The 13,774-nt window shown below is 39.0% G+C and overlaps 1 protein-coding gene and 1 pseudogene across 1 annotated transcript; both read right to left on the bottom strand.

Annotated features, from left to right (window-relative positions):
* Positions 1-1,821: 1,821 nt before the first annotated feature.
* Positions 1,822-2,793, bottom strand: LOC130568620 (uncharacterized). The gene has a single exon (XM_057357587.1). The coding sequence runs from the start codon at positions 2,791-2,793 to the stop codon at positions 1,822-1,824; it is 972 nt and encodes a 323-aa protein (XP_057213570.1).
* Positions 2,794-7,216: 4,423 nt separating this feature from the next.
* Positions 7,217-9,469, bottom strand: LOC130568581 (uncharacterized; annotated as a pseudogene).
* Between the last annotated feature and the right edge of the window lie 4,305 nt (positions 9,470-13,774).

Genomic DNA, 13,774 nt, shown 5'->3' on the forward strand with positions numbered 1-13,774 from the left:
TGACGTCATGTGAAAAGGGCGTATTGTGGATCACGATTACTCTTTGGCGAGTAAAGGAAACCTAAAAAAGTGTAAACGTAGGCCAAGTGAGGCAAGCAGGCTTATGGACAAACGAAAAAATAAAACAAGGATTGATATCGGCGTGGCGTTTTCTAAAGGGAGAGAGCTTCACGACCAACTTGGATTCGACAGAGACTCCGCTCTCGCATGTGTTTTAATAGACAGGTAAGCACCTTTTTTTATTATACATGAAATACTCATGCACAGATTATTTGAATAGTTATGAATGCAATTACCCTTACTTTTGAAACGACGACTGTAAAACTGTGTAGCATTACGCTACCAAATCAATTGACAAAGTCCAATATCAGTCGCGGGCTAACATAGCATTACATTTGACGTTTCTTGCAAGCCAATTCATTACGATGGCATAAAATAAAATTCATTCATTACCTCGTCCGTGAAAATGATGGGCGATCTCCATACGCCTCTGGATGGTGAAAACGACATGTCCCATAATTCCACTACATAACGTCATTTAGCTTCGCCTTTTGTTGTTGTTTCGAAAGTGCGCCATCTAGTGTTCCAAATATTCCATATTGTGGCTTTAAATGGACAAACTGCTTTACAAGAGCGCATTCCAGAAAGATGTTATCTCCAAGCGAAAATGTGATCTTATGCTGGGTTCACACCAAATGCGAACAATCGCGTTCCACGCTCTTTATTACTCACAGGAAAAGTTTGTTATTTTCACATGTGTGATGCGATCTGACAAATATATTCAACCACGAGTTCGTGCCTTAACGCGTCTTTGCATTGACTTTTCAGTATGTAATTTACTTGCGCAAAACGCTTAATTCGCGTTTGGTGTGAACCCAGTGTTAGTCCTGGGAGAGCCGCCGTATTGCTTCAAAAGGGAGGGGTGAAGTGAGCCGTTGGTTGCAATTCTCAACCTCACCACTAGATGCCACTACAATTCATACACTGGACCTTTAAAAACTATTTGCATACTCAGGTGTGCTTAAAATGCATGAATACTGTTTTTAATCATTTTCAACGTTATATAAATAGTTTGAATCTAAAAAGTTTTGTGTCCAGTTGTTTTCCTTCAAGTCATTTTAAGGTCTAACTTATTATTTATGGTGTTGATCTACAGATCCAGACTCTCTGAATTTGTCAGTAAAACAGAGCGTAGCAAAATGTAAACTCACAGAATTCCTGTTAGATTTTTTATCTACTTCTGAATAACAGATTCTCTTTTACAACCCTTATCTGTAAGTCTGATGTGTCTCGTTTATTACTTTTTCACTGGTGTCTAATGTGCCTCACCGGTGAATATTTGCCAAATGTAAATAACATGAACAATTATTCCAGTGCTTCACATTTATTAAAATATTGCACAGATTTATCCTTATGTATAAGCACATAAAGAGTTTGTGTACACAAGAACAACAGTTTTATACTTTATTTTAAATACACGATGATATGAATAAGGTATAAAGTTGATCTTTTACACATTGAGTTAACACAAACCTTTAGTGACTCGAAAACACGATTAGACTCTCACAATGCTAAAAAAGAAGCATCTACTGCTAATAATTTATCTACTGGGGTGAAAAATAGACTCGCAAAGTAGCTGGAGAAATATAGCATTACCTACATTAACTTTTATAGACGAGACATTTGATGGGACACAAATTGAAGCGTTCTTGTAAGTAAAATACATTATTAAATAACCTTTCTGTGTTTACTTTAGTGCCTTCCACTCCACACACAACCTGTCTTGAAGCATGTGAAGAAATGTTCGCGCCACACTCAGGGTCAGTGATGCTCGTTGTCGTGCGGTTCGGTTTTGACTTCCGACACTTTCAAACCACTTAAGCAAGGGTACTCGTCTAAAAAGATGTTGTAGGAGGCTATGAGTTCCTTCCAGTGGCTTTTCTTCCCGTAAACCATCACACCCGCACTCGCTGCGGTGTAGATGCTCGCGAACAGAATGGTCAAGGCCATGGTGTTCTGCTTCATCAGCACCACGGTCGCCTGCGTGTACACATCCACGACCACGAAACAAACAAACACCACCACCAGGCTCAGGGTCATCTTGATCACCCGCATCTGAGTGCCCAGCTTGGGCCCGTGGGCGCCGTTGGTGCTGGCTTTCATTTCCATGAGATGTTTGGCCAGGTGGTACGCGATAGAAATGCTGCATTTGATCATCACGACGCCCGGAACGATGTCAGAGATGACAACATAGTAAAAGATGTAGGCGAGTCCATCGGTATTGGTGGGCATGATGGACCCGCAGTCGGCGACGTCGGAGGTGCTGTTGTAATGTGGTAAAATTGTCAGCATCGGCATGCAATTGACAAAACCGCATACGTAGATCACAGCCAGGACGGTATGCACGTGTTTCATGATGGCCTCCTGGATGCGCGTGTAGCAGTGCACGGGCTCCACCACCAGTTTGGTGCCATAGTAGAAAGTGAGGAACGCCGTGCTCCAGAATATGATGAGCTTCAGGCTGAAGATGAGCACCAGGAGGATAGCCGCCGTGAAGTTAATTTGGCACACGACGTCAATCTCATCTATGGTCTGCCATAAGTAGGTGAGGAACTGCTGGAAGATGCTGGCCACGGCGATGGCCGAGATGATGAAGTCGCACGGGTTCAGCTTGTGCTTCTTTCGGTAGCTCCTCTGGATCACCAGCAGCAGGTACATGTTGAAGAAGATGGTACAGATGGCCAGCAGGCCCGTCGCAAGCCAGATGACGAGTTTGTCCGTGAGCGTCAACATGAGTAAGCTTTAGTCGAGAGTCTTACAATACAAACAGGAGAAAAAGTGAGAAAACATTCTAAATGGTTAAATCTAGAGAAGAATTGGGGGAAAATGGAGACTTAAATCTGCTTCTCAGATAAAGATCCCACATTTTTAAAAAAATGCTACATTTTTTCAACCCATGGTTGGGTAAATCATGGACTGAGCAAATCCTTTCAAATTGGGTCAAGTTCAAAGATTGAACAAAAAAATGAACAAGAATAAAAAAATGTGTTGAACTTGTTAAAGTAACTAGATGAGGACCATAATTGTTTTCTTCATAATTCATTTCAACATATGCTGGGTTTAAATGACCAAGCATATGTTAATACTTTGAAGAACTTAAACACAATTTTGCCATAGCAATAAAGTAAAATGCATTTAAGTTGAGGCCCTAAAATTATTAACTGCAAATAACAAGAAAAATCTAAAACTGATACAGTATACAAATATATAAAACCTATATGGTAATGTATAAAAAATAATAAAATGAGAAAAACTAAATTGCTAAAGTATTCAAATTAAAAATGAAAACTAAAAATAATCTATATAATTTCTAAATTTAAAACACAAACTATTTAAAAAAAATAACAGAAATGTTTAATAGTTTTAGTTAACTATAATAACACTGACTTAAACCCAACAGTTGTCTTTGTCCGTATTTTACCCAACCATAATTTCAAACGACCTATATCTCTCCTAAAATTCCAGAAAACATCAACAAAACAAAACGACAACATCTGCAATCAAAAACTTCAATATGAACTAATAAGAAATCTCAAATTCATCCAAGATCGAATGATCTGAAGTACATCACAGTCTTACTGTATGTCAGCTAGAGTAATAATTCCTTCTATAAAGATTTTAGTACCTCGTTTTGGAGTTCTCAAATATTTGTCCGTGTTCTGCAGCTGCTTGCGTGTTTGAAGGATGAAAATTGCAGAAAAAAAGGGTGCTCTGTCATCACTGCCAAAGACGTTTATTTAAAGAACAAAGTAAATGACGGGGGGAATTGAAGCGGAATTGCTGTGGTTGGTGCTGAAAGCTTGTGACCGCTGATGATTGACTTATATATTGGTTATATGAAGTGAGATTTTCATGCGCTGACTGTAACCATATTTAAAGCAGTGTGTTCTAGAGGTCAGATGCATAGTCAATCTTAACACTGTCCAGACATTGTGGACATGGAACGCAAGTATAATTCAGATGGCTGTTGAGAGTTTTTCTTTTTTTACATGCCTGTACATAGGGTCGGGCGGAATGACCAAAGATCTATTTCACGGAATGAGTAATTTTATTTTACGGTATCGATATATTTCACGGTAACAATTTCCTATTATAATTCTATATCTTATACCTCATTTTTCTTTTATTTATTTAATTGTTTTATTTATTACAGTTCATTTACTGTAAATGCTCACCAAAGTTAAAATGTAGGCAAGTTATGAAAATGTACTAAATATATCAAATTAAGTTCTGATAATCAGATTTATTATGATAGGCTATAGCCAGAAGATAAATATAAACAAATATGTATACAGTAGGAAGATAGACAACATGTATGACAATGAAGTCTGAATATATGCACAAACAATGAGAATACATGTAGGCCTATATGACTGGTGTTATAAACTGGTGTTCATGGGGTCTGTGCTGTAGGTCTTCATCGCTCTTCACTCTCTATTAGATGCGCACTGTTACTGTGTTGCGACTCTGTCTTTATAGGTTTGTTTATTCTCGCGCTTGTCTTTGCACTGCGAGTCTCTGGTGACTCCACACGCGTCTCCCAAAACTGGAGGTAGCAGCGCATCACGTTAAAAGCGCTCACGCGACGAGCATCATTGCGCAAGTTTCACCTTGGCTCGCCTAAAGTTAAACTGTATTAAAACTATTAACAGAATTACAAAGCAACCTGGTGTCTGAAATACGTGAGAATGAGCTTTTTTCATATGCACACGCAGATCCCTGTACCTCTGCACGAGCAATGCGGATGAGACAGAACACGCAGGACTGGAGCGGATGACGAAACTACAGACTGAAAGAAGGTCAAAAGAATATTTGATTTGTTAATTTGTTATGGGTAGATTATTTCACATGTTTTTTTCTCATCATAACGGCCAACTTGCAAAGCACCGAGTTAACCTCGCCTACTTATTTACATTCCGCGGAATAGAAAAATCTCTTACGGTTGACTCTCTTGATTTCATTCCGCGGTAACAGAATATTCCGTCAAACCGCCCAGCCCTACCTGTACACTGTATTTACTGTATACACACACACACACACACACACACACACACACACACACACACACACACACACAAAGGAACAAAGGTGTTTTTCATCAACAAGAACGTTTATGGTTACTTTTATGAAAATGGATTATGAAAAAGAATTGATTGGCCCGTAATTGCTGCTTGCAGCTATGTTTATTTATGGTCTTGTTCTAAAGATCTAGACTTTCTGCATTTGTCAAAAAAACAGAAAGCAGCATAATTAAAATTAACAGAATTCCTGTTGGATCTTTAATCTATTTTTGTTAAACAGATTTCTTATTTTCTTTTACAGCCCAAATGTAACACTGGAAGACTGATGATTCCAGTATAATTTTAACTGATGTCCAATGCCTACACTGTAAAAAACAACTGTAGGATTTACTTACTTACTAAAAAAATCCGTTTTTTAAAGTTAATTTGACTTTAAAACTGTGTGAAAAAAACTTAATAGAAAAACGTTAAAAGTAAAATTTTCTTAAAACATTTTTTTACGTTTTGTTTTCACACTGTTTTTTAAAGTAAATGTTACTTATATTTTGTGTCAAGTTTTTGCACACAGTTTTTAAAAGTAAAATTTACTTTAAAAACTTGCTTAAATTACACAAAAAATAAGGTAAACTTTACTGGTTGTTTTTTACAGTGTAGCAGGTGAATGTTTGACAAATGTAAAAAAGGGTAACAATTATTTCAGTGCTTCATGCAAACATTTATTTGAATGTTGCACAGATAAAGGATTTATTTGCACTTTTAAGCACGTGAAGACTTTTTTTTCACAAAAGGCAAGAATCAGTTTTACACTTTTTTAAAGATGCAATATATCATGAATAAGGTATACAGTTGATCTTCTACACTTTGAGTTGATAAAAACCTTTGAAAACTGGTTTAAAAACAGTCTTAAAATGAAACATCTAGGGGTGGTTTCCTGGACAGGGATTAGTTTAAGCCAGGACTAGGTTTTAGTTAAATTAGGATATTTAAAGGTACAGTGCGGGATGTTTTGTATGATCTATTAACAGAAATGCAATATAACATACAAAACTGTGTCTTTAGATGTGTATAAAAACCTTACGTAATGAAAAGTTATGTTTTTATTACCTTAGAATAAACCAGTTGTATCTACATAGGGAGCGGGCCTATCTACATGGAATTTGTTATGTTGCGCAGCCATGTTTTGTACAGTAAGCTCTAACGGACAAACAGCTCTACAGAGCGCGTTTCGTATATGTTGGTCTTCGTGTGTGTTTTTAGACGCAGCTTGCGTCATCACTGAGTTGAAGACGCACAAAGTAGTAAGTCGTAGTACGGAGAGGTGGAGGAGTAGTCGTCGTCTAGCTGAAGCAATTGATTGTTCTGTCTTAGAAGTTTTGATAAAATGGAGGACCATGCGTATTGTGCACAAGAGCCGACAGAGCGTGAATCTCCGTCGTCAAAGAAGCACAAACGTGATGCTGCCAGACGAATTAGAGACAAACGGCGGCAGAAATCCAGGATAAACATCGGTGTATCTATTACCAGATGGAAGGCACTGTTGAAAGACAAATGTTTTCAAGGCGACGCCGAAGTTGCCTGTTTTCTGCTAGACCGGTAAGATAATTCAACATTTTCTATGTTTCCACATTTTCAATGTTTACCAAACACCTGTTTTGTTGAAACGGTAACGTTAGCATTTTATACAAATGGCCATAACCTCCGAATAATAATGTTTTTCCGTCCCTGCGGTATGTACTCCGGTTGTTCCTGACTTTACAAAGGGGGAGACAAACGTCTACTAACTTACACCTAACTGCCTATGTGACTGTCAGATCAAACGCTTTGAACAGCGTTGCTATTTACGATTAGCTAACTTTAGTTACTTCACTACTCTCAGCGTGTACTAGATAGCACGCAAGAAATATATCTAATTATAGAATTGTAACAGTAACTTTCGCAATAGAATACATGTTAAATGATTAATTACGTTAATATATTGCCTTACCTGCTTGTATCACTACTATCCGCTGTCTCAGTAGACGACATCTGCGGCCACCGTCGTAATTCGAAAGGGAGGGGTGGGCAAATGACTCAGAGATTCGTTGCAAAACTATAATACAACGCTAGTGGCCGCTGATTTTCAAGAACTGCGCCTTTAAGTTGTCTTTAAAAACAAACTTTACCAAACAAAAACATTACTGATGTGCATCTTGAGACAAAACAATCGCACTGATATATTTTAAGATATGTCAGTGTAAGTTCTAAGTCCCTTCTAACATGTAAGTTAGTCTGGGACTGGGCTTAAACCCTGTCCAGGAAACTGCCCCCTAATGTTATTGATTGATCAATTGTGGGTAAGAAACAGAATCACAAAGCAGCTTGAGAAATATCACATTTGATTTGTTGAAACATTTGGTGGGACGCCAGTAGAAACGAGTGTAATGTTGTTGTGAGATGAGTCAATTTCACTACTAAATACAACCTTGCTGTGTCTACACATATGTTCTGCTATAACGCCATCTACACAACCTGTCTTGAAGCATGTGAAGAAATGTTCGCGCCACACTCTGGGTCAGTGATGCTCGTTGTCGTGCGGTTCGGTTTTGACTTCCGACACTTTCAAACCACTTAAGCAAGGGTACTCGTCTAAAAAGATGTTGTAGGAGGCTATGAGTTCCTTCCAGTGGCTTTTCTTCCCGTAAACCATCACACCCGCACTCGCTGCGGTGTAGATGCTCGCGAACAGAATGGTCAAGGCCATGGTGTTCTGCTTCATCAGCACCACGGTCGCCTGCGTGTACACATCCACGACCACGAAACAAACAAACACCACCACCAGGCTCAGGGTCATCTTGATCACCCGCATCTGAGTGCCCAGCTTGGGCCCGTGGGCGCCGTTGGTGCTGGCTTTCATTTCCATGAGATGTTTGGCCAGGTGGTACGCGATAGAAATGCTGCATTTGATCATCACGACGCCCGGAACGATGTCAGAGATGACAACTTAGTAAAAGATGTAGGCGAGTCCATCGGTATTGGTGGGCATGATGGACCCGCAGTCGGCGACGTCGGAGGTGCTGTTGTAATGTGGTAAAATTGTCAGCATCGGCATGCAATTGACAAAACCGCATACGTAGATCACAGCCAGGACGGTATGCACGTGTTTCATGATGGCCTCCTGGATGCGCGTGTAGCAGTGCACGGGCTCCACCACCAGTTTGGTGCCTTAGTAGAATGTGAGGAACGCCGTGCTCCAGAATATGATGAGCTTCAGGCTGAAGATGAGCACCAGGAGGATAGCCGCCGTGAAGTTAATTTGGCACACGACGTCAATCTCATCTATGGTCTGCCATAAGTAGGTGAGGAACTGCTGGAAGATGCTGGCCACGGCGATGGCCGAGATGATGAAGTCGCACGGGTTCAGCTTGTGCTTCTTTCGGTAGCTCCTCTGGATCACCAGCAGCAGGTACATGTTGAAGAAGATGGTACAGATGGCCAGCAGGCCCGTCGCAAGCCAGATGACGAGTTTGTCCGTGAGCATCAACATGACTGGACTGTCTTCAGGTGAGTGTCTCGTGCACTGTCTATGTTCAAAGCAATAAATATGGGGACAAAAATGTTAAAATAATGGTGAGCAGATGGAGGCGTTAATCTTCTTGTCAAATATTACTCATAATATAAAGAACCTACATTCTAAAAAAATCTTTTTTCAATTCATGTTTGACTTGTTGATTTCAATGAGCCGAAAAATGTCAATATTTAACCCAAACTTGGTTTACAACAACCTAGCACAGAATTTCTTTATTTTGAATTGTCTTTATTTTGCACACATTATACTAATACTATTTAATTTGAGTCATTTTTACAATTGAATTGTCATTTTATTTACTTTTATATATATTTTTTTTTTACTTTCATTTAATAATTTTACGTACTTATTTCACTTTATTGCTTATAGGCAACATTTCAATAACATAAATGTTTGAATATTATTTAACTCGAATTTTAACCCAACAGTTGTTGTTTTCCACCACGGATTTGAACAAAACAGCATTTTTTAGGCTGTAGAAATATAATGTCTTCCCTAAAGCTTCACAAAACACAGAGTCTGAAATAATAAGTAATGTTCTCAGATTCATCCAAGATCCAATGATCTGAAGTACATCACAGCTCTTACTGTATATCAACAAGAGTAATAATTCCTACACATAAGATTCTAGTACCTTGTTTTGGAGTTCTCAAATATTTGTCAGTGTTCTGCAGCTCCTTGTGTGTTTGATGGATGAAAATAGCAGGAAACGGTCCTCTGTCAGCACGGCGGAATACATTTATTTAATGAACATAATAAATGACAGGATTGAATTGAATCAGAATTGCTGTGGTTGACTTATAAATCGACTTATAAGTTTATGCGCTGACCATAACCATATGTAAAGCAGTGTGTTCATGAGGTCAGATGCATTACTAGTCAATCTTAACCACGATCAATGGAACACAGGTATAATTCAGATGGCTGATAAGTTTTTTTTTTTTTTTTTTTTTTACATGCCTAGATATACACACACAATGTAAGAAAGTTGTTTTTCATCAACAAGAACATTTATGGGCACTTATGAAAATGGATTATGAAAAACAGTTTTCTTTTTGCCATGTGAATGTCACATGTAAACTTATCTATTATGCCTTTATTTATTTAGCTACTTTTTAAATGACTCTTAAAGGAGACATCAGATGAAAACCCCACTTTTTCTGTGTTTAAGTGCCATAATCGGGTCCCCGGTGCATCTAGCAACCCAGAAAACGTGAAAAATAAGAACCCAGGAAGTTGGTGTGCCTTTCCCTGCAAGCATGTGAGAAATCGAGCCGTTCAGATTTCGCTCTGATTGTGATGTCCAAAGCGGATTTTATTATAATGTTACCGCCCCTTAATCTACACAGTTCCATCCACCGCGCTCCGCCATTGTTGTTTTCACAAGCGACAGCGGTGTACGTGACGCCATGGCTAAAGTTAGTGGACAACATGCAATGTAGTCGCTGCACAGAGTCCAAACCTCGGAAGAGACAGGAGTGGATTTATTTTATTTTTAGTGGAAATCCACCAGAAACCATAAGTAAAAACCGGCTTGTTTGCGCGAATCACTTCGAACCGGAGTGCTTTTTCAACCTGGGACAGTACAAGCAGGATTAGCTTCAAAGTTGTTCCTCAAGAGGGATCGAGACCAACTGAATGAGACAAAACTGCCGATGTAAGTAATATTTATCAACAGTCTGAATTGACGTAGGGTGAATTGCCCCAAAGTGGGACATTTTTTGCATTTCAGATTTTGTGAAATATTGAGATGTGTAGCCAAAACATTACATACACAACCAATACCATTTTAAAATACCCAGGATGTGTCCTAATCAAATAAAAAAGAAAATACAGATAACACATTCATAAAATAAATTATAGACATGTTAGTGCTCTTAGTGCCAATCGTCTGAGAAAATGAGCAGTTTCCTAATGAAAAGTATATGATAAAAGGACAATCTCTCCTTGATTTAATAGTAAAATGCTCTTTGTTATGGATGGTTGAAACATGGAAAATTGAACATCATCAGACAAATAATACAATATGATGCATTTTATAAAGACATTAAGCAACTATTATGATAGGCCTATGTTATTATGATAGAAACAAGTTGCACAAAATGCACAGTCAAAATTTCTTTACTGATCTCTTATTTGTTTCACTTAACAAACACATAGGCTACAACAACAACATGCATAGCCTAGGCCTTTTTGCAGAAGAAAGTTGTACAGGTTTGAAATGACAAGACGGTGAGTAAATAATGACAGAAATTTCATTTTGAAGGTGAACTACTCTAAACATCTGCAGTAATAGCATTCTAATATTGCAAAAAATATATAAACCCACAAACCATGCCCCACCACACATTTTTGACTGACTAAAGTACAGTCCCACATTAGGATAGTCATACTGTCCCACTTTTTGAAACCGCATGTCCTAAAGTGGGACACTAGGAAATTTGATAAAAAAATAAAATATAAAGTTTATACATACAAAGTTATACTACATTTTGATGGACAAACATTTCATACGCACATTAGACCAAAAAGTAGCAGGACTGCTTTGTTTAAAATTAATTTATACTCCTTAATATCAAGTTTGTCAAAACTCTATGTCACTGACCTTTGGGCGGTCTTCACACCGTGTGCTTCTGGTTTGTTGATTGCTCCGCCCTCAAATATGACTGGACATCTGACAGATCATGTGATTTTGATCACAAGACACCACAGCTTTGACTAACCAGTAGTTTCACTAGGTGTGTTCGACGACGCGGCACTGCGCAGATCGATTGAAATCTGACTTTAAGCAGTGCATGCCGGTTAGAAATTTTGTCCGACTTAGGCCCTGTCCCAAATGGCGCACTCCGGTATTGTGGACCTCCTCAGAGTCCACACTTGGTGATGTCAGGAAGTGCAGACCTATAGGGCACTAGGCACGAGTCCACAAGGGTACATGGGAGTGCATTTTGGGACAGACTTGAGGTCATCACACCGGAAAGAGCAAGCTGTGCTTTCTAATCACTCTCGAGGTACTTTGTTGTCATACACTGATCAGTCTGCGCAGCACCTCGTGAAGTCGACCACACTTGTTGTCCCATTGTAGTTATTTGGGACTGGAGCTGCCGGTTTTTATTGTTCAGTATTTCATATGTTGATATACCACCCGAGCATTATACAATAGATACTTATGTTTGTAATGCATTTATTTGTCATGACGTAAATGCAACTGCTTATGTATATGTATTTATTTGTATACACTATTCTTCTGTATACACTTCTTAATATGCATATATGTTGTTATTTAATATTTCTCTATAATACAGAAGCTGTGTTGTTCAGCTTTACAGATCCCAGAGACAACTAGATATAGATCAACAACAAAACATGGCTTATTACCTCAAGTAAGAAAATGCACTGCATTAAAAGTTTTTATTCTTGAAGAGCTGGCTTAATAGAAAATAAGCAATAATATGAATAAGTAACTAATTAATAAATTATTTTTGAATTTTATCAAAACATACATTTAAAAATGTGTCCGTCATGCTTACGTATATGTCTGACATCCACGACACTCCTCCCATCCGTTCTGTGATTGGGCGCTCGCAAGGATTCCTGGGTAGGGGACATCAGTGGAGTCTGCGTCAATGCGGGCTTCGCCGAAGACCGCTTCGAGGGCACAAAGGGGCGCTCGCGAGCAGACTTCTGAGCGCTAAAAAGACAAATGGGACAAGCTACGGACTCGTCTCATCTCAGGAACGGCTGCACCAGGCTGTGATGACGACATAGCTTTTCATGATTGGCTAGACAACGATCACGTGCGTTTCGGGTTTATTATAACATCCTCAGTTGGTTCCAACCCACAGCTAAAACTCTGTTCGTACAGATGTAATAAACATGTTATTTTGTGTTGTTTAATAAAATAAAAATGAAATGAATACAGACTCCGTTGGTAATTTAATAATATATGCTTATGTTTACCATGATTTTGGCACACAGTGTTAAGCAGCACATAACATTTGCAATATGAAGAGTTTATGGTTGCTACTTTTTAATTTAAACGTTTGTTTATTGGACAAATCCAGTATTCTAATCCACTTCAATCGCACTTTGAAAAGGAAACACGGTGCGAACGTCACTACGGCTAGCAGCAGGTGTCCGACTTGACTGCTTCTTTTTCAACTGCTCCCTCTACTGCAAGCGGCTAATCCCGCCGATCGGTCTGCGCAGCGCCGCATGAGCTCGAACACACCTAATGTCATTCATTCATTTAGGGGGGAGCTACAAACATTACACCTTAAGTGTCCCACATTAGGCAGTGTCCCACTTTAGGGCAATTCACCGTATATATGTACCGTACATATAGGAGGATAACGTTAGCATATGATAGCGAAGGGAGCTGAGTCAGTCACGGGCTAAATAGAACACTCAAAGCCAGTGTTAAACTTACTGTATATAAGTGCAGATGGACACTTGGAGTTTAGCTGTATGTACTGTACATTATGTGCGTTAATATGTTTAGCTGCGGCAAGCTGTTTGTTTTGCTAATGAACAGGGGCGAACACTGGGGTTACGTTTTAAACGTCTCAAATCATTCGTGTTTAGGCTGAAAAATCTGTCACAGCAAACTAGCTCTCACGTTGTGTGTGTAACGTTATAACTTGTCAATGACAAGCGCTAAAATCCATGTAATTCCGATGAGATCTGCAGTGGATTCCGTGGATTTTAGGTAAGCATACACGCACAACGTACGCGCATTAACTGTTTGCTGTGACTGATTTTTTAGTCTCCGGACGAATGATTTGAGACGTTTAAGACGAAACTAACCGCAGAGGAATTCAGGAAATATCATTTAGCTAAACCATTGCCATGGCAGTTACTAAGTTACACGTGTGTTGTGTTGACACGCCGGACAGGGGGGGGGGGGGGGGGTTCGCTGTAACTCATTATCAGTTAAAGAGACACGCACCAAAACGGGTTGCTGTGAGCACAGCTGTTTTTGACGAGGCAAGAAGGGTTTTGTTTACACAGCCATTGAGTGTTTTTAAGCAAAATATGTTCCAGACATTTCATGAAGACCCTAATAAATCATACCAACTGGTTGAAAGTGCTCGTCTGAGGAGACCTTTAAAATCTTGAAAAGAATATA

The sequence above is a fragment of the Triplophysa rosa genome, linkage group LG17 (genome assembly GCF_024868665.1).
Source record: "Triplophysa rosa linkage group LG17, Trosa_1v2, whole genome shotgun sequence".
NCBI lineage: Eukaryota > Metazoa > Chordata > Actinopteri > Cypriniformes > Nemacheilidae > Triplophysa > Triplophysa rosa.